At 43.5% G+C, this 22,663-nt stretch overlaps 1 protein-coding gene across 1 annotated transcript in view; it reads right to left on the reverse strand.

The window, feature by feature from the left end:
- Positions 1-719: 719 nt before the first annotated feature.
- The window catches only part of LOC141194191 (cilia- and flagella-associated protein 99-like), an 83,246-nt gene continuing 61,302 nt past the window's right edge, over positions 720-22,663 (reverse strand). The window contains exons 13-19 of the mRNA XM_073662208.1: positions 17,572-17,776; positions 15,159-15,300; positions 14,610-14,761; positions 14,195-14,400; positions 13,819-13,881; positions 1,170-1,248; positions 720-988 (exon numbers count right to left, since the gene is read on the reverse strand). Coding sequence (XP_073518309.1) covers positions 827-988; positions 1,170-1,248; positions 13,819-13,881; positions 14,195-14,400; positions 14,610-14,761; positions 15,159-15,300; positions 17,572-17,776 — 1,009 coding nt within the window. The 3' untranslated portion in view covers positions 720-826. The remainder of the gene's footprint in view (positions 989-1,169; positions 1,249-13,818; positions 13,882-14,194; positions 14,401-14,609; positions 14,762-15,158; positions 15,301-17,571; positions 17,777-22,663) is intronic.

Genomic DNA, 22,663 nt, shown 5'->3' on the forward strand with positions numbered 1-22,663 from the left:
CTCCTTCACAAACCGAAAAGCTGTCTCCAATCGACTTCCCTACATCATTAGCGGAAGCCGGCACGGGTCTAAGAAATTAATATGCAGGTCAAGCCGCTGGAACGGAGAAACATTCTGCCAGCAAAGCAGTGTAGGATACCATCAGTGTGCACAGCAGAGCTATGTGCTTGCAATGTGCACACAGTTTGTTTCCTATACACTGTATTAAGCACAATCATAGTTTGGCTTTCTGCACATTGCAAAGTATGACTTGTCTTCCACAGCCTCACCTTTTAGCAGAGTTTGTCTGTTCCGCACCCAGTTTTAAACCTCTGACACAGCTATTTCAGTTAATGACTGTTTTTCAATCTACATATGAAAATGATGATGATTGTCACCTGTTTGGTATAATTGGTTACTCATAGGCCAAACTGTAAGGCACTTACAGATGGCACAGTACACAGTAGTATCAAGCACCAGAATTAGGAAGGCACAGAAATGTGACATAAACCCGAATTATGGATAAATCATAGTTGTGTTTAGGATGGTGAGAGCATGCTCGGAAATATGGCGGTTGTATTATTCCACTAAGAGATTCCTGTGGGAGAATATGCCATGACTTAGAATCATGTGTGTGCCCCATCTTTTACATCTAATACACTCACACCTGAATCACGTGTGCAGTGAGTGTTGTTCATGACACTGACAAAGAAAAAAAGAACTGATCGCGTGACTCGACCATTGTGCAAAAGGGTATTTTATCTAATAGTCTTTCCTACATGCATCTTCTTATTTATTACGGTATCTTTGTTCTTCTGGATAAAGGAGAACATTGAGTCCATAGATTTTATGATGGCATCACGCAGGCTCGTGAGCTCCCGTTTCTTGCGGCCTCATAAGCCGCCATCCTGTGCGCCGTTTCTCTCGACACCACTCCGCACTGGAGCAGCTGCGCCTGGCGCTCCCTGCTCTCCTCCAGTTCCTTCCAATGCTTCTCTTCATAGGAGTCCTGTAAGAAAGAGGATTTCACTGCTAAAGATCCGCAAAAGTAGCAAATGTGTAACACCCAATAAATGTAAAATATTTACCCGCTTCTTCTAGATTCAGCAAATAGACAACATTTATTGTAGCATAAAAAGTTATACAATTTAACAATATACAGTATATATATATTTTTATAAATTCTGTACGCTTCCAAATTGCGATTTCAATATCTCTGCTTGCTGTCGAGGTTCATTTATTACAAGTAGAGTCTTCAGCTCTTGAAAACTGTAATTAATGTATTGTTAAGTTTTTAACTTTTGATTATAAAAAAAGAACAAACTTTATTGGCTGATATTGGAGTACCCCCTTTAGGGCTCAGGTTACTCTTCTGGGTATACGGAGACCACTTCAGCACTGAGATAACAAGATTATGGATTGCTTTTTGTGAGGTGATATTTATTCATCCCCGACCAATGTGTACAGATAATATCCAACGTTTCGCCTAATTTGGCCTTTGTCAAGATTATCTGTAATGAGCGGAGGTCGGGGAAACTGGAGTGGTTAGAGTAGATGCGGGACTAGCCGCTCATTACAGATACCCTTGACAAAGGCCAATTCGGCGAAACATTGGATATTGTCTGTACACATTGGTCGGGGATGAATAAATATCACCTCATGAAAATCAATCTATGATCTCCTTGTTATATCAGTGCTGAAGTTGTCTCCGTATACCATTGACAGGTATTAAAGGCCATCTGTCAGTAGGATCAACCCTCCTAAGCCGTCTATGTGGGCATGAAGGTCATAGGAAGCTGAATAAAATGATACCTTGATATCTGTGATCCGATCTTTTATTCCAGAAAAATCTGCATTTTTCTTAATATGTAAATGAGCTGTTAAGATCTATGGGTGGGACCTAGATCTCCCTGAGAATCTGCCTCCAGAGCTTACTTTAGATGAAAGGAGGAGTTACTAGTGTGAGACATGTAATGACTGACAGTCTGCTCTCAGGATCTACACAGAAACTGTAGTTTTTAGAAGGGCCCTTAAAGCTGATCACAAAGTTCTCCCAGTTGGGACACTCAGCATTCAGCTCTAATCTATGGGGAAACCTTGAAGTGAGCATTAACTTTTACTAGAGGACCACCACAGAGGAAATTAAAGTGAAATCAAAGTGAATACAGGCATAAAAGAGAGGCAAGCAAATCACTGGACATTCTTGTGAAGGGATGTTCCGGCACATATAGTGCCTCTAGTATAAGAGGAACCGCCCACTCAAAAGACTGGAGGGCAAGTTACAGAGCATGAGAATTGGTATAGTTCCCTCTGTGTGTAATGACTCTATATAATAGATCCCTCTGTGTGTAATGACTCTATATAATAGATCCCTCTGTGTGTAATGACTCTATATAATAGATCCCTCTGTGTGTAATGACTCTATATAATAGATCCCTCTGTGTGTAATGACTCTATATAATAGATCCCTCTGTGTGTAATGACTCTATATAATAGATCCCTCTGTGTGTAATGACTCTATATAATAGATCCCTCTGTGTGTAATGACTCTATATAATAGATCACTCTGTGTGTAATGACTCTATATAATAGATCCCTCTGTCTGTAATGACTCTATATCAGAGGTCCCCAACCTTTTTTGCACCAGGGACCGGCTTTAAGCAAGACCAGTTTTCCATGGCCCGGTGGGGGTGGGGGCGGGGCTTTGGTCATATGGGGGTGGGGTTATGGAGGGGTGGAGCTGTATGGGGAGGATGCTGGCGGGACCTCGGTGTACAGCGCTGCTAAGTAGCAGCATTGTACATTGAGCGTCAGTGTATACAGCGCTGCTGCTTAGCAGCGCTACACACTGAACACCGGTACCGGGAGCCACGTCACTGAAGCCAGTCTGCTGCCCCAGCACGCCCCACATAACATGTTCTGCCGGGGGCGTGTCAGTGAGGAGAGCCTGCCGCCCCACCCCGTCAGGAACACACCATGCTGTGCAGGAGGGCCGCGTCACTAAGACCCGCCCTGTGACGTACAACAGGCACCATGCTGTGCTGTGGAGGGCTGCGTCACTAAGACCCGCCCGACGCCCCACCCCGTCCTGCATAATGTTCTCTGCCGGGAGCTGCGAGCTGTCACGGCTATGGCAGAAAACATTATAAATCCACACAGAGCGAGTTCTGACCAGGCGCAGGGCCGCGGAGCTAGCTGTCAGCGGCAGGGCCGGCTCCAGGTTTTTCTGGGCCCCGGGCGAAAGAGTCTCAGTGGGCCCCTTTAACACATACCACGATTCATGATGCAGAGATACGGCGGAGAAATATATATATATAATACAATGCAAAGATTTCACTTCATGAGTAATATCTATTGTAAATTCTACAATAGCTCAGAAACCGGTGAATCGCTCCACACAGAATAGTGGCCCCCATATAAGGCTCCATACAGGATACTGGTCCCCATATAACGCCCATACGGAATACTGGCCCCCATATAACGCTTCATACGGAATACTGGCCCCCATATAAGGCCCCATACGGAATACTTGCCCCCATATAAGGCCCCATACGGAATACTTGCCCCCATATAAGGCCACATACGGAATACTTGCCCCCATATAAGGCCCCATACGGAATACTGGCCCCCATATAAGACCCCATACGGAATACTGGCCCCCATATAAGGCTCCATACAGAATACTGGCCCCCATATAACGCTCCATACAGGATACTGGCCCCCATATAACGCTCCATACAGGATACCGGTCCCCATATAATGCTGCATGCAGGCTGTTACCCCCACATAATGCCCCATACAGGCTGCCCCCCCACTTATAATGCTCCATGCAGGCTGTTCCCCCCCACATAATGCCCCATACAGGCCCCCCCCTTTTAATGCTCCATGCAGGCTGTTACCCCCCACATAATGCCCCATACAGGGTGCCCCCCCTCTTTATAATGCCCCATGCAGGCTGTCACCCCTCCTCTTTATACTGCCCCATGCAGGCTGTCACCCCTCCTCTTTATACTGCCCCATGCAGGCTGTCACCCCCCCTCTTTATAATGCCCCATACAGGCTGTCACCCCTCCTCTTTATAATGCTCCATGCAGGCTGTCACCCCTCCTCTTTATACTGCCCCATGCAGGCTGTCACCCCTCCTCTTTATAATGCCCCATGCAGGATGTCCCCCCCTCTCTTTATAATGCCCCGTGCAGGCTGTTCCCCACCTTATAATGCCCCATGCAGGCTGGTCCCCACCTTATAATGCCCCATGCAGGCTGTCACCCCTCCTCATTATAATGCCCCAAGCAGGAATCCCCCTCTCTTTATAATGCCCCATGCAGGCTGGTCCCCACCTTATAATGCCCCATGCAGGCTGTCACCCCTCCTCATTATAATGCCCCAAGCAGGAATCCCCCCCTCTTTATAATGCCCCATGCAGGCTGTTCCCCACCTTATAATGCCCCATGCAGGCTGTCACCCCTCCTCTTTATAATGCCCCATGCAGGCTGTTCCCCACCTTATAATGCCCCATGCAGGCTGTCACCCCTCCTCTTTATAATGCCCCAAGCAGGATGCCCCCCCTCCCCTCTTTATACTGCCCCATGCCTCCATACATTAAAAAAAAAAAAAAAATCAAATACTCACCTCCCTTCTCCTCACCTGCTACCTGCTGCCCGCCGCTCGCTGCTCGGCTCCGAACTCCAGTGTTGTCGTTTCTTCCCGCTCAGCGCTCCCTGTGACGGCTCAGGGGAGGGCGCGGTGTAAAGACGTCACCGCGCCCTCTGACCTGAGACGTCACAGGGAGCGCAGAGCAGGAAGACAGCTGATCTGCGGAGGCACGGGGAGAGGTAAGTATCGGGCTGCCGGGGCCCTGAGCAAGCGGCGGAGAAGGGCGGGCGCTGACACCGCTCTCCTCCGCCCATAGCCCAGCGGGGTGCGCGACCGCCAGTGGGCCCCTCTGCCTGCTCAGAGCCCCGGCATTTGCCCGGGTGCTGACGCCGGCCCTGGTCAGCGGCGCCGCGGACCGGCTGAAAAACCCCAACGGCCCGGTCCTGGTCCGCGGACCGGCGGTTGGGGACCTCTGCTCTATATAATAGATCACTCTGTGTGTAATGACTCTATATAATATAGGAGTTTCAATTTTTGGATTGAAGAACTGAAATAAATTAACTTTTTGGTGATATTCTAATTTAGTGAGATGCACCTGTAGATAGAATAGACATAGCTATGAATTAGAAAGAGATAGTTAAATAGATATTACATACAGTGGTGTGAAAAAGTGTTTGCCCCCTTCCCGATTTCTTATTCTTTTGAATGTTTGTCACACTTCAATGTTTCAGGTCACAAAACAAAATTTCAATATTAGACAAAGATAACACAAGTAAACACAAAATGCAGTTTTTAAATGAAGATCTTTATTATTAAGGATAAAAGAAATCCAAACCTACAGGGCCCTGTGTGAAGAAGTGATTGCCACCCACATAAACCATAAATTAACTGTGGTTTATCACATCTTTGGGAAGCTGAGCTCAATTTCCCTAGCCACACAGAGGCCTGATTACTGCCACACCTGTTCTCAATCTACAAATCACTTAAATAGGACATGCCTGACAAAGTAAAGTAGACCAAAACATCCTCAAAAGATAGACATAATGCTGCGATCCAAAGAAATTCAGGAACAAATGAGAAATAAAGTAATGGAGATTTATAAAGGTTTGGGACTGCAGCGAACCACAGTGAGAGTCATTATCCACAAATGACGGAAACATGGAACAGTGGTGAACCTTCCCAGGAGTGGCCGGCCGACCAAAATTACCCCAAAAGCGCAGCAACAACTCTTCCAAGAGGTCACAAAAGACCCCACAACAACATCCAAAGAACTGCAAGCCTTACTTGCCTCAGTTAAAGTCAGTGTTCACGACTCCACCATAAGAAAGAGACTGGGCAAAAATGGCATGTATGGGAGAGTTCCTAGACGAAAACTACTGTGAGCAAAAAGAACATAAAGGCTTGTCTCATTTTTGCAAGAAAACATCTTGATGATCGCCAAGACTTTTTGGGAGAATACTCTGTGGACTGACGAGACAAAAGTTGAACTTTTGGAAGGTGTATGTCCCTTTACATCTGGTGTAGAAGTAATACAGTATTTCAGAAAAGGAACATCATATGAAGAGTAAAATGTGGTGGTGGTAGTGTGATGGTCTGAAGCTGTTTTGCTGCTTCAGGACCTGGAAGACTTGCTGTGGTAAATGGAAACATGAATTCTGCTGTCTACCAAAAACTCCTGAAGGAGAATGTCCGGCCATCTGTTTGTGACCTCAAGCTGAAGCGCACTTGGGTTATGCAGCAGAACAATGATCCAAAACACACCAGCAAGTCCACCTCTGAATGGCTTAAGAAAAGCAAAATTAAGACTTTGTCGTGGCCTAGTCAAATCCTGACCTTAATCAGATTGAGATGCTGTGGCATGACCTTAAAAAATGCTCGGAAACCCTCCAATGTGGCTGAGTTACAACAATTTTGTAAAGATAAGTGGCCAAAATTCCTCCAGAGCATTGTAAAAGACTCATTGCCAGTTATCACAAATGCTTAATTGCCGTTGTTGCTGCCAAGGGTGGCCCAACCAGTTATTAGGTTTAGGGGTAATCACTTTTTCACACAGTGCCCTGTATGTTTGGATTTCTTTTTCCTTTAATAATAAAGACCTTCATTGTCTAATATTTAAATTTGCTTTGTGATCTGAAACATTGAAGTGTGACAAACATGCAAAAGAATAAGAAATCAGGAAGGGGGAAAACACTTTTTCACACCACTGTATAATATCATGGCTTAGATCTATGAAGGGAAGGGGGGTTGTCCATGCGATTGCAGACTCGTTAGGGGCTGATGAGGCTAATACAGAGATAGGAAATTCCAGGCACATTGACTACAGGAAGACGTCTGGTTTGGGCATGGTGCTGCAGTAATGCCCTGGTGCCAGGGTTGCCAACTGTCTAGAAATTCCAGGGCAGTCCGTAAAAATAGGGCACTTTTATGACATGTTCATAAAAAAAGGTAAGACGTCCATGATTTTTTGGAAACTGAAGAAACCTATACAGATTATGTTGACTGTAATTATCATCACTTTAAAGTTCACAGTGACTGCAGCCGATCTCTTCTGGGCGGCAGACATGTATCACTTATCAACATAATGATTTATTGTGGTTTTCCAATGTGTCCGTAAAAAATATTATCTGTCAGTGATTGTTTCGTAAACTGTCCAGATAGAAAATTGGTGACTTGTTCAATATTTATTTCACCCACTTTTAAGTAAATATATTTCTAAAGGTGCTATTAACATGAAATGCTCACCAGATGTCGGAAACAACCCATCCAATCCACACATTATGTGTAATAATGAGAAATGACACAGGGAAAAAGTATTGAACACACTTGCTGAAATTGAATTAATACTTCGTACAAAAGCCTTTGTTGGTGATGACAGCTTCAAGACGCTTCCTGTATAGAGAAACTAGTCGCAGGCATTGCTCAGGGGTGATTTTGGCCCATTTTTCCACACAAACACTCTTAAAATCCTGAAGGCCCCGCAGGCTCCTTCTATGAACTCTGAGCTTTAACGCTTATTTCACCCACTCATACAGATACACTCCTTAACAATAAAATTGTAAAACCAAGGTAAAAGGTGTGGAATGATGGAAATCTCAGGATGGAGACACGTTACTGATCTGCAAATGATGAATGGAAATAATATTTTCAAATATGAACGCCTCGCCTGCTATCAATGAGGTTATTAATAGTCATCTAAGGAATATTCTGTAACGCTGAATGCACTTGGGCAAATCATCAAAATCCGCTGTTGGCAGCTCCTGTGCAATTGCCGACCAATGATGTCCCAGATGTGCTCAATGGGAGACAAGTCCGAAAATGTGCAGGCCATGGGAGCATGCATAAGCCACGCAGGCTGCTCCCGGTAACACGAGCAACATGTGGCCTGGAGTTGATGTGTTGAAAAATGGCTTCTGGAACACTATGGAGATGGTAGTACCACTGGCTCCACAATTGATCCATTCTGTACGGCAAGAAAAAATGGACAACACATACTGAGCCTAAGGCAGCACACAGTGTCTACACAAAGCATTAGAAGGCAATTGGATGACATTGGGCTGTGAGCCACATATCCAGCCACAGGGGTCCATTGACCTCACACCACCACTGTCAAAGGCCATCATTCTGCAGAACTAGAGGAAATGGAGGCTGGAATGGAATGATGGGTCTCGCTTTTGATTTGGACACAATGATAGCGGGAGACAGGTCTGGAGACCACCTGATGGAATGTGTATTCATCCTGTGATGGAAAGGAAAGAGTAGGCAGCAACCCCTAAATTATAGTGAAAAAAGAGGGTTTTTCTAGACCGACATCAATACTATGTGACATTTAAGCTCATCAAAACATACTCAAACTTTGTCTACAACTTATGGAGCGCTGCCTACTTTTCTATTTTTTATCAATTGAAAGGTTGATTGTCTGTACCTATCTTTTTCTACTGTTTTTTAGACTAATAGACAGATGATACATACAGTAAGGAAAATAAGTATTTGATACACTGCCAATTACGCAAGTTTTCCCACCTCCAAAGAATGGAGAGGTCTTCAAGCAAGTCAGGGAAAAAGCTGTTTAGAAATACAAGTAGAGGGGAAGATTGATGGTGCAAAATACAGGGATATTCTTGAGCAAAATCTGTTTCAGTCTGTCAGTGATTTGAGACTGGGACGGAGGTTCACCTTCCAACAAGACAACGACCCAAAGCATACTGCTAAAGCAACACTCGAGTGGTTTAAGGGGAAAAGTGTAAATGTTTTGGAGAGGCCTAGTCAAAGCCCAGACCTTAATCCAAATGATTGCTGTTCACCAGAGGAAACCATCTGACTTGAAGGAGCTGGAGCAGTTTTGCCTTGAGGAATGGGCAAAAATCCCAGTGGCCAGATGTAGAAAGCTCATAGAGACTTATCCAAAGCGACATGCAGCTGGCTGTAATTGCTGCAAAAGGAGGCTCTACAAAGCACTGACTTTAGGAGGTTGAAGAGTTCTGCACACTGAAGTTTTCAGTTATTTTGTCCTATTTGTTGTTTGCTTCAAAATAAAAAGAAAATCAAATGTTCACAGTTGTAGGCATGTTCTTTACATGAACTGATGCAAACCCTCAAAAAAAGAAGTGAAATTCCAGGTTGTGAGGTAGCAAAACATAAAAATTGCCAAGGGGATGAATACTTTCTCAAGCCACTGTAGATAACCAGAGCAGCACTGTAAGCAGAGACTTATGGGGATCCAGAGCAAAGAAATTAAAAGTTGAGAATGGGTTTTTTGTTTGTTTTTATATAATAACATTTCTTGTCTCTGTCCAAACTTTTTTGTAAACCACTTTGGCAACTTTCTAATAGATTACAGTAATGGTATAAATGCCATCTTCATTGCGGGTAATGTGCTGTCAAGAAATGGAACAGGCAGCGAGCTCTGGACCCTGCATCCTTTGTGGCCCCCTCCGATATATGAATGCCCCTGACTTTGCACTTTAATGGTTTATGTGGCGCGTGTATGGGGAAAGTCCTAGTTTACGCTGCCGCAGCCTTACTGGAGCACCACAGATCCCTGTTTTTTCCGTCCCGGTGTCGCCGTCGTTTTACCTCTGCACTATGGAGCCTCTTGCAGCTGCGATATGTAAATCTCTACAGCTTGAACGGTATTTATTAGCGCAGCTGTACCGTGTCTGCATGTAAATGAGCTGTCGAGAAAACGAGCTAATTATGCCGCCACCGCTGCTACATAAATCAGGTAATCGGGTGATTTTTACGGGATATTTTAAAATTAGCTGTTTTTTTTTTTTTTTTTTTTTTTTAAAGAAAACCTTTCACCATAAGTAACGCACTTAGCAATTTACCACCTGAAGATTTGGGTCACTGCCACCTCCCGGCATGCAAGCGGTAATTACATATCCTTCATTATTGCTCCGTATTAAATAAAACATGAGGAAAAAATCAACAAACATAGAATAATATGGAGCATACATAGGGATCTGTGTGTGTACACTCCTCTATACAGCATATCCAGCCAGATCCCAGTGTGTATAGAATATTGTGTCGTTTCATTATTTTCTGGTTAAGATGGAATGTGAAGGCTGCAGCCAATCAATGGCTAGTGACTGGCTGCAGCGGTCACATGAAGTCCTCCACTGCAAGAGGAGAGCAGGTGCTGGTAGGTGAGTATATGTTTCTCTTAATACCGCTATGGGTCTTTTTTTATTATTACAAAATGTAGGATACATGTAAAGTTTTGATAGTTTTTTACAGGATTTTTTGGGGGCATGAAAAATGGCAATTCTGAAGTTTAGAACTTTTATTTTTTGCTTTACAGCATATAACGTAGAGGTTACATAATTCAATATTTTGGTAGATTGGACTCTTGCACAATTGTTAATACCAAATATGTCATAAAATATACTTTTTTTACATTTTTCAAATCTCTATTTTTATAATGGCAAAGGGGGGAAATCAAACTATTACGTTTTTGCTTTTTAAAAAGCTTTTCTTTTTTACTGTCTTTTGTCATTTCTGATGAGGAAGCTTGAATCTGCTGATTTCTATTCCTCCTACTTGGTTTCTGGCATCTTTGGTAGTCGACTACTATGAGGCCCCCTTCACATGTCAGAGTCTTCAGTACGTGTGGTGACCGTTTCCACACGTACTGGAGACACTGACGCACGTAGACCCATTCAAATCAATGGATCTGTGCACATGTCAGTGTGTTTCCACGGACCCTGTGTCCGCGGGCAAAACACGCTGACATGTCTGTTTTTTGCATGCAGCACGGGCGGCAAAACGTTGAGAACACGTGCACACTGATGACACATGGATGACATCTGTGTTTCATCAGTGTGACACGTACCATCGCCTGGGAAAAAGAGCTACAGTTAGCGCCGGGTGGAGGCAAGTCTCATCATTGTCCCCTGCGTGCACTGAGATCTGCGTGAGCAGGGGACAATGTTGAGAGTTGTATTCAGCCCCCGCTATCTACATGCAGTGTAAAATGAAGAATAAAATAAAAAACACATTATACTCACCTTAACACCTAATCCCCTGAAGCCATTGTCCCCTGTAAAAAAATAAATAAAAAAACAATATCCCTCACCTGTCCGAAGTGTAAAGAATCCATAGTGTCCCACGACTAATCCATCTGTGCGACATTTGCTCATCAGCATGAGGCGACCGCTCATGCTGAAGGGCAGGGGAGAATGACTCGATGCAGCAAGCGTGGGCCCTTGATCTGCAGTGACCTCACTGAGTTCACCGCAGTTCAGGGGTCCGCTCACTGAATCGAGTCATTTTCCACTGCTCTTCAGCATAAGCAGTCGCCTCAAGCCACCGCACATGCTGATGAAGAAATGTCGCACAGATGGATTACGGCGTGGGACACTAAGGATTCTTTACACTTCAGAGAGGTGAGGGATATTTTTTTTTATTTTTGTTTGTTTTACAGGGGACAATGGCTTCAGTGGATTAGGTGTTAAGGTGAGTATAATGTGTTTTTTATTTTATTTTTCATTTTACACTGGATGTAGAAAGTGGGGGCTGAATACAACTTTCAACATTGTCCCCTGCTAATGCGGATTTCAGCACAAGCAGGGGATAATGATGAGACTGGCCTCCAGCACTCGGGAACAGTGTGAACAGTACCGCTGTTTCCCAGGCGCCGGTAAGTGTGATACTGATGCAGCACACGAGCTGCACACAGTTACCACACAGGTACACGGATATCTCTGGTATTGGTTTTTCCAGTATCGGTAATATCAGGACGTGTGAAGGAGGCCTGAGAGCATGCTGTTCTTTTCATGGTTCAGACACATAGGTAAGTAAGTCTAGACCTGCAAGGTGTAAAACCGTGTCACTTAATTCCCAGGTTGGGAATTAAGGGCCTTCCCCCATTTTTGATGGTCAGCGCTTGGACTTGTCAGTTTTGTGTCTGTGTCTTGGTATCTAATGATAAAAGGAGGAAGATGTTCAGAAGTTACCGGCTGACTAGGATTAATTTGGGCATCCATTTGTTAGATGAGGTTCAATGTGGATAAATGTAAAGTTATGCACGTGGGTACTAATAGTATGCAGACATCATATGTTCTATGGGGAGTAAAACTAGGTGAGTCACTTGTAGAGAAGGATCTGGGTATACTTGTAAATGACAGACTAAATAACAGCGCGATGTCAATCAGCGGCTTCTGAAGCCAGCAGGGTATTGTCATGTAGTAAAAGAGGCAGGGATGTAATATTTCCACTTCACAAAGAGCTAATACGACCTCATCTGGAATACGCAGTTCAGTTCTGGGTACCAGCTCAAAGAAAGAAAAACCTGCAGCTAGAAAAGGTACAAAGAAGAGCCACAAAACTGATAAGGGGCATGGAGGATCTTAGTTATTAGGAAAGATCTATTTAGTCTTCAGAAGAGACGTCTACGGGAAACATTGTACAAGTGCATAAATGGCTCGTACAAAAGATGGTCAAAAGCTTTTTCATGTAAAATCCCTCAAAAGTTAATGGGACGCTCCCTCCGTCTGAAGTAAGGAAGGTTCAATCTCCAGAGGACACGAGGCTTCTATTCCATGAGAACTATTCATCTCTAGAACAGCCGATATCAGGAGCCGGTCACAGCAAGAACCTTTATGGTTTAAAAAAAAAGCTTAGATGCTTTTATAGAAGAAAATCACATACAGTGGAAACCAGAAGTTTACATACACGATATAAAAAGACACATATTTATTTATTTTACTCACTTATATAGCGCCATTAACTCCACGGCACTTCACAGACAATATCGGCACTGTCCCCATTGGGGGCTCACAATCTAAATTATGGTCAGTCCAGAATTCTTTAAAGGCTTAGTCTATGTAAACTTTTGACTCTGCAGTAAGTAATAGAAATGCCTTTAAACATTTTCGCTCTCTCATTCTGGCATTTGTCAAATATTAAAAATTATGGTAATCCTAATTGACCTAAAACGGGAAAGGTTTATTCTGATTTCAAGTCAACTGTAAATGCTTACATACATGTGTAAAGCTCTTGATCAACACTCGGGATCAGACTGGATCATGCATTATGGTTGTATCTATAGCCCTTTACCTTTATTCTTTCCCTTGCTTCGGTTGAACTTGATGGACATCTGTCTTTCTACTGGACTAACTAAGTAATTATGAAGGGAGGTGTCGATTAACAGGTGTGATCCTTATAAAGGATAGACGCTATTGTGTAGTATTTACCAGAATGGAGAGAATAGAGCTAGGCGCGGGAAACGAGGAGCATTGGAGCTTTAGATAAGGTTTTTATTAGTGTCAAGGCAGTTCGGCGCCGGACCCATGCCTTTCTCAAGGTCAAAAAAACATCTACAGAATGGGAGGAATAGAACTAAGCAACAGTACGTGTAAAAAAGACTTGAGTATACTAATAGATCACAGACTGCACATGAGTCAACAGTATGATGCAGCAGCAACAAAAGCAAACACAGTTCTGGGATGTATTAAGAGATGCCTAGAGTCTAGCTCAAGAAGTAATTAACCCCCTCTAGTCCTCCTTGGTCAGACCCCATCTGGAATACTGTGACCAGTTCTGGGCACCACATTTTAAAAAAGACATCGAAAAACTGGACAAGACAAGAACTGGACAGTTCAGACAATAGCTACCAGGATGGTGACCCGTCTGCAAACTATGTCCTACGAGGAACGGTTAAAGGATCTAGGAATGTTTAGCTTGCAAAAAAGAAGGCTAAGAGGAGACTTAATAGCTTTCTACAAATATCGGACGATACATCACAGTGTAGAGGGATCATCCTTATTCTCATTTGTATATGGAAATACGAGAAGCAATGGAATGAAACTGAAAGGGAGAAGATACAGATTAGATATTAGAAAAAACTTTTTGACAGTGGGGGTGATCAATGAGTAAAACTGGCTTCTATGAGAGGTGGTGAGTTCTCCTTAAATGGAAGTCTTCAAACAGAGGCTGGATGGACAACTGTCTGAGATGGTTTAGTGAATCCTGCATTGAGCAGGGGGTTGGACAACTCTAACATTCCATGATTCTATAAGTGACTGTTTAGGATCAAGCTCCAAACCTGATTTCCACATGCCCAGTGTCTCAAAAAAGTAGCATTTATCGCAGAAATCACAATGATGGACACCGCACTGACCTGAGGAGAGCGGCTTTGCCTTGGGCAGCTCTGTGGAGAGAGATCTGCTCCAAAGTGTCCAAAAGATGCTGCTGTTTTGTCTGCTTTTCCTCAAGGATCTGGTCTCTCTTTTCTTCCTCAGCTTTTCTCTGAGCTTCTTTTAGTAAAGCCAGACGTTCCCAGAGCTCCACTACTGACATCTCACAGTTCAGTCCATGCCCCGCGGTCTGAAGAGCAGAGTAACCCACAGAGCAATATCTTAGTGTCCATGAACAGCCAGATCCTTATGTGTGAGCCATGCAAACAATATAAAAATCTCACAATTGTGATTGGTTGGCAAGATTTTTTGCTACTCGAGGCAAACCCTAATCCTGTGAATAATACCCTTAAGAAGGCCTATAGGCATACGACACATCTAGGATTACAGTGCACTCACCTGTGTTAGATCCACAAACTTTTGTCTAATGATTGGCACTGACTCCATGGCTCGTATCTCACGGATCAGCTCAAATTTCTTCCTCAGCTCCTCCTGTGCCTCCTCTAAGGCCTGGCGTAACAGCTCCCGGCTCTCCTCCGCTACTTCTTGTACTAGAGAGGGATAAAACCAGGTCGTAGTAACAGATAGTGGTCCCCAAGAAGGCGACATGACAAAAGAATAGCGTAGCGTTAACGTTTCATTGACGGCTATCCTTCCCGACTCTGCTATGCAAGAGCACGATCAGACCGTGGAATGTGTTCTCAATGGCTGGCTTTGCTCTTTTGTATATAAGCGCCTGCAGTTTATTGCTGTATGTATCTGAACACTCCCATTAAGGCAGAAGTTCTTGCTGATTCTCCTGAGCACCCAGCTCCTGGCACACATACCACGGACACCTCATGGAGGGAGACGTCTTCGGTAAAGATAACACGTCTGGGTAGACTTTCTTTCACTTTACTGTCTAAAGCGAGACTGAAGTTATGACCCAATTCTTCTATTATCACATACCTATTTGCTGCTTGTATTTCTGGAGCTTCAATCTTGCCTGTTTAGTGTTTTTGTGTCCCTCAGACACTTGCTCCACCAGGTCCCTCATCTCCTTCTCTTCTTGCAGACGTTTCTCGGCGTATTCCCGCATCAGCTTCGCCGTCTAAAGACCAAACAACCAGATGATTATAAAAATTGCAAAGTGACGATAATCTTATGATGCATAAGCCTGGAGCTCCTCCGTCTACGTCTGCAGGCTTCACTTGAGAGTAAAGGTCCCCATACACATTAGATGGGTGTTGCTCTCAGAACTTCCTCGGCCAAGTGCTCCTGTGCTTTCTATGCCAGACTCCTCGAGTGGTGTCCCATCTCCACGCAGGACAAAAGGGTCGGCCACTGGGATCCAATATTCCAATCTTCAATCTAATAGTCCTTTAGGTGGGACATCTTCGCGGTGTGCAGGGTGACAGGTGAGACATGTGGCGGAGAGGTGAGATGGACAACGACCGTTTCGCAACCTTCTGGTTCTTCTACAGGTCCAAGGTCCCGTAGAAGCACCAGAAGGTTGCGAAACGGCCTTAGTCCATCTCACCTCTCCCCTGTCTCCCCTATCACCTTGCACACCGCGACGATGTCCCACCTAAAGGAATAATGGACTATTAGATTGAAGATTCGCTGAGTGCTGCCTTTCTTTGCTCTTCATTGGAATTCATTTGCACTTGGCTTGTTGCACCACCAAAAGAATCTAAGAGCCCCTTAACACATGGTAATTTCTGCGGATTGCACATGGTGTGGTGCCGAAATAGTTCTCTAACCCAGAACAATATTCCAATCTTTTCCTTCCCCGACATCTTCCATCAAGGGAGAGTCAGGAAGTTTTCACACACATTAGGGCTCGTTTACACGTCCGATTTTCTCGTACGAGTGCTGGGAATATTTTTCATGGATAGCACTTGTACCCATGGTATTCTATGGGGCTGTGTACATGTCTGACTTTTTCCTCGGACCGAGAGGTGCACAAAAAATTATCTGAGACATGTCAGATTTTGATCAAAATCGGCAATGCAAGTCTACACGTCCATGAAAAACAACAGACCGTACTCGGGTGACATCCAAGTGCGATCCGAATTACAGGGATTGTCAGAAAGGAGTAGGTGAAAAAGTTTTTCTTTTTTCTCTCCACGTATGAAAAAAATGATGACACTTGGATCAAACTCTGATCAGAGTAATTGGTCCGTTTTTCTCCTACGTGGAAAATAGTGACGTCTGAATGAGGCCTTAGACTGTCAGCCGATCCTGATAATATCGCTGGGTTCAGCGAACGTCAGTCTAATGTGTATGGGGCCTTAATCACAAGACAGGTAAGGGGATGATTCCCCTCTTTCTATTAAAAAAAACATGCTCAGCAGACTTAAGTACTGTATATGTTTGTGCCGGGCTATTGAGATATTTGTCTGACGAAAGAATGTTGGGCGACGGCTGTCCGATAAGAGAGTCATTCCCATCTTCATAAATTGAGTATTGCTCTTGTAAAAACAAGCGATTCTGCAATTTATTGCTTAAAATTTGCAGCCGTTCTTGAGACATTAAAATGTTTCTTTTGTTTAGCGCTCGTTGCCTTGGAGTCCGACCACCGCTGAAGTCTAGCTTGTAAGCACTGCAACTGAAGCCGGCCGGGATTAGGAGGTAACAGCGCTCTCCAGCGATCCTGACCAGCTTCAAAGCAGCGCTCTCCAGCGATCCTGACCAGCTTCAAAGCAGACATCTCCAGCGATCCCGGCCAGCTTCAAAGTAGCGCTTACAAGTCTGATAGATAAGAGCTTGTATGTACTGCACATGTTCTCTTGTCTAGCAGCGGTGGTCGGTCTCCAAGGCGATGAGCTGAAAACAAAAGTGTTGATATCTCAAAAGCGGTTGAAGATTTTAACAAGTGGTGAATTGTAAACTTGCTTGTATTTACAAGCTCTTTCTGAGAATATAGCCATTTATGAGGATGGTAATAACCCTTTAACAAAGCCCCTGACAGAGACAGTCTACAGATTAATAGCTGGAGTTTTGTAAGGAGACAGAATTTATGATTTCACTTTATCGCCAGTGACAAAATAAGGTTTCATTTTTCTGTTACCCCTATATTCACATATGCCCCCCGACATCTTCCTTTATTGTTGCGGTAAACCCCTAATGGATTAACAATTGAGACCGACGGGTTGCGATCGCCTGGGTTTTATTCATTTCTCGCTGTCACACTTGAAGTGAGGCTGTTTGTCTAGGAAATTAGAATAAGGATTAATGTCGGGTGGATAAAGGCAACAGATACAGATAAGTGAATCCTTCCTGCTTGGATGGTTCGGAGTAATTCGAGTCTGCGTGGCGGCGCTGCCAATGCCTCAGCGATGACAGTAGCTTTACAAATCTGCCCGCTTCCACCTCTCACCTCCTCTTTCTTCATTAGGACCTTTTTCTTGTTCTCCTGGATGAGGTTCTGCCGCGCCAGCACAGCTTCCTCACGGCTCAGTTTTCCTTCCAGACGCCGGCACTCTATATCGGCTAGTTGCCTTTCCAGGTCCTTTGCCAACATTTGCCGCTGCCATTCTAGAAACTCACTCGGATCCCGGGCGCCATCAATCAGCTTCTCTATTCTGGAAAGTGTAACGCAAATTAACAGAAACTGTTGGGAATATGCAACGACAAAGGCAGCGACTGTGTCAGGAGTTGCCAAACTAGGCAGCTGCCTAAGGCTCCCTATCCACTAAGGGGTCTGCGGAGCACAGAACCAACCAGAGGCAAACTGTACCTAACATTTGCCACCTTCTTCTACCTTAGATCGCCAGAGAATTTAGCTTAGATCACCAGGGTTTTATTTTTTAGAAAGCGGTCATGTGTGGACATTAGGAATAACATTATTTCTGGCCACTATATGACTTATATCAGCAGATATCCCCTCTGTAGGCTCTAGTAACTAGAAGTCTCAGCAGTTTCATTTTGTGTCTCTTTCTCCCTCCAGCTTCTTTCCTCTCCATAGACAGTTTAATCCCTCACTGGAGACAGATCTGTAGACAGATTTGAGCAGTTTATGAGAGTGAATGATTATTACAGGGAAAGAAGAAGTGACTGATGAGTGGGGAAATATAGATATTTTCTAATAAAACATATTACAAAGGTTCTTATATTACTTTGTGCTGTTGATTTACCAAAAAAATAAAAAAGTAACTACTGTAGACAGATGTGTTGAAAGATTTGAGCAGTTTATAAGCGTGAATGATCATTGCAGGGAGAGATGAAATGACTGATACATGGGAAATATTAATTTTTTTCTAATAAGACATCTTACAAAGTTTCTAATATTTGCTTCTACTGTTCATTTATGATAAAAAAAAATAAACGAGGAATTACTAAAGAAAGAGTTGTAGATAGATCTGAGCAGTTTATGACCTTGAATGATCAGTGCAGGAAAAAAGTGGCTGATTAATGGGGAAATATACATGTTTTCTAATAAAACATATTACAAAGTTTCTTATGTTCACTCGTACTGTTAATTTATGATACAAAAAATAGAAAAGTAGCTACCATAGACAGATCTGTTGACAGATTAGAGCTGTTTATGAGAGTGAATGGTAATTGCAGGGAGACACTAAATGACTTACAGTATAAGTGGGAAATATACTTTAGTTTTCTATTAAGACATATTACAAAGTTTTTAATATTCACTTCTACTGTTGATTTATGATAAACAATAAAAAATAGCTATTGAAGACAGAGCTGTAGACAGATTTGAGCAGTTTATGAGCTTGATCATGTACATGTACTATGATTGATCAGTAAAGGGAAAAACCGTGGCTGATTAGTGGGGAAAGAAATATTTTTCTGTAATAAGACATATTACAATGCTTTTTTTCTAAACTTTTTCTTCATTTATCAGATCTGAACATGAAGATGGCCAGATAAAATATCCAATGTCGCTCAGTACTGTAAAACCGAATGTCCATCACAATTTAGTTTCATGTCAATTATTAGGTCTTAAACTCCTGAGCTCCCCCTGCTGGAGGTTTCTAGTAGGCATATTGAAATTGTCTTCAATCTATGGAAGATAAGCAATCTTAAAGGGGTTGTCTCAACATCTCTAATGGGTAAAATTGCAAAGTGCATATAAAAACATAATTAAAAATCCTAATAGTGGGATTTTTTAAGAGTATTATGTATAAAGGGTGGCTGGTCTCCTAAGCAAGGAGTGCGGTGCTTACAACCCTTTTCTATAGAGTATGCAAGCGCTGCTCTGAAGCTTGCCAGATCACATGATCGGGCCAGTTTCAGTGCCCCTGCGATCCTTTGATGCTGCAAAGACAAAGCTGCCTGTGTATAGTTCAGGCCAGCCCAAAATGTCAATCAATCAGAAGCACACAGCCACAAACAGCCAGGGGAGAGGTTTGCTCTTGTTAGACAACCCCTTTAAGATCAACTGGGTTTCTTTGGCTTCTCCATACAAAAAATTGTTCTTAAAGAGAAACCGTCATCTTAATTTTTATTTAATAAATCAATAGTACACATGAAAATAAGCAACTTTTATGTCTTATCAGAGAAATCTGCTTCTTTCTTCTCCTGGATTGATCTTTTATTCTCAAATTTATGGGTCAAGTTTGTAAAATCTGTATTGAGACAGACTTTCCCATTACTGAGATTGGAGGTGACAGTTGGTGCATTTAAAATTATATGGAGGAAGGAGGAGCTAGAGGAACACAGACATTCCGCTGCAAGTTCTCCGGAAAGGACAGTTACACTTCTCCATAGAACTTTATGAGCACCAACTATCATCACCTATCTCAGTAATGGGAATAAGAAAACCTCATAAACCCTAGTGACAAGTGATCTGCTCCTGTTACGATACTGGCTTAGTACTGCTGGAAACCAATAGAAATAATCCGTAAATAGGCAAGAACAATCTAGGTAAGAATGTTCAGGAGCTTGGAGACTGGAAACTAGGCTAACAGCTAGACACAATACTCAAGCACTTAGTAAAAGGCAATTGCAGAACACAACAGCAGCCTCCAGTGGTAAGGAGTGGGATTGCAGAAAAATTATTAAGGTGAACAATAGCAGCCAGTAGTGGTCAAACTGTAGAAGGACAACTGGAATTCTGACAGCTCCACAGACAGCCTCAGGGGTGGTTGTCTTTTGGTGGAAATCATAGGTTTTGTTACAGTGACTATGATTGCTGGATGATGGTGTGATGTGCCAGTTCAAATGCTAATGAAAATAACTACTAAAAAGAATATTCAGGTCCATGTTCCAATCTATAGGGGGCAGTGATGTGTTTTTATACACTGACAAGCAAAAGGGTAACAATGTTTTGACCTTTTGACTTTCAGGCTCCATATCTCTCCATCCACTACTGCTTCAAACATGAGACTGCCATCATTTTATAGACAATCATCTTGGCAATCTCATATATAAATGTGACTTGCATCTATTTAGCATATGATTAGTTATGCAGATTCTTGTCATGTCTCTGCATTGTTACTGTTTTGCTCCTAAAAGTCTAAAATTTTAATTTTTCATATTTTTTAAATCCACCTTTGGCTTTCAGCACTGCCTGAATGAATTCTTCTGGGCATGTTCTCTATCAGGTTCCAGCATGTCTCCACCAACATCTGATCTCAGCTCTCTTCTACACGTTCCCATAGTTGGTGCATGCTGTTGGACTCACTCGGGTATGTATACAGCTTTTTCTTCTACTCTACACACAAGTGATAGATTCATTTGAGATCTGGGGACTGTGGGGACAATCCAGCTCCTCGACGTCATTGTCATTGAACCATTTCTTGGCAATCTTGATGTCTGCTTTGGGTCATTGTCCTGCTGGAACACTATGTCATCCTTTTTATACCCATAGTACTTGAATGTACGAAGTAACTCGTCTTGCAGGATACTCACATATAGCTCAGCATTGAGACCACCATCGATCCTGGTCAAGTATCCAACTTCATTGGCTGTGAAGCATCCCCATATCATCAGGCTTCCTCCAATAAACTTAACAGTTCCTTCAATTTCTCCACCCGTTCGCCCCTTTTTCCCTTATTTCTTCCAGACCCATTTGCACCCATCAGAGCTTCGCCTATTGACTTTCGTCTCATCGCTCCCAGTCTCCCGTTTCTAATCTTTCACTCTTCGTACTTTTTCTCAGACTCGAGCTGACACTTCTTATGAGGATATTGAAGTCGCGGCTTCTTCACCTTTTTTCTGGCCACCATTCCAGACTTGTGTAACGTGCGTTGCCCGGTGCTCGCATGGACGTCTGTGATCTATTACGAAGCTTATGAGCCTCCTCCGCTGTCGTGTTTGTCGCACCAGAGCTGATAGACCTTGTGATGAGCGACTTGTTCACTCCGATATTTTGCCTGGACGTCACCTTTTGGCTATTGGATGGACTTCATTTCACATTCTTCCTACTGACATGGCGCTCACATGATGCAGTTTGGCAATTTTCTTGGCCGAGAGGCCGATATCGATGAGCTGGATGATGCAGTTTCTCTTTTCTTGGGAAATCTTCTTCATGGAAGCTCCTTGAGTGAACTTTGTCTTGGGAATCGACCCAATAACACACGGAGCTATTAGGGAATGTGAGAACAGGTTGTAATTTGTAGTAAACAAGAAGAAAAAGATTTTTCCACCATCAGGAGCAAAACAGTAACAATGCAGCGACATGACAAGAATCTGCATAACTAATCATATGCTAAATAGTAGTCAAATTTATGTATGAGATAGCCAAGAAGATTGTCTATAAAATGATGGAAGTCTCACGTTCAAAGCAGAAGTGGATGGAGAGATATGGAGCCTGAAAGTCAAAAGGTCAAAACATTGTTACTAGTGATGAGCGAGTGTGCTCAGTTACCCCTTTCACCGAGTAAACTCGGGTGCTGACCGAATATTTTCGTCATGCTCGTCAACTATGTTCGAGTCACAGCGGCTGTTAGACAGCTGCGACACATGCAGGGATTGCCTGTTCGTTAGTCAATCCCTGCATGTGTCGCAGCTATTTAACAGCCCAGCTCAGCATTTCGCTCACTCCCTCACAGCACCTTTCTTTCCTCTCTATGCAGTTTTTTAGGGGCGGCATGCAAGGATCACACAGCTCAGCATTTCGCTCACTCCCTCCCGGTACCACTCTTTCCCCTCTATGCGAGAATCACACAGCTCAGCGTTTTGCTCACTCCCTCCCGGTACCTCTCTTTCCCCTCTATGTGAGAATCACACAGCTCAGCGTTTTGCTCATTCCCTCCCGGTACCACTCTTTCCCCTCTATGTGAGAATCACACAGCTCAGCGTTTCGCTCACTCCCTCCCGGTACCACTCTTTCTCCTCTATGCGAGAATCACTCAGCTCAGCGTTTCGCTCACTCTCTCCCGGTACCACTCTTTCCCCTCTATGTGAGAATCACACAGCTCAGTGTTTCGCTCATTCCCTACAGGTACCACTCTTTCCCCTCTATGCGAGAATCACACAGCTCTGCGTTTCGCTCACTCCCTCCCGGT

Source organism: Phyllobates terribilis, unplaced genomic scaffold, assembly GCF_046119375.1.
Source record: "Phyllobates terribilis strain yellow unplaced genomic scaffold, ASM4611937v1 Scaffold_1__5_contigs__length_1240528914, whole genome shotgun sequence".
Taxonomy (NCBI): domain Eukaryota; kingdom Metazoa; phylum Chordata; class Amphibia; order Anura; family Dendrobatidae; genus Phyllobates; species Phyllobates terribilis.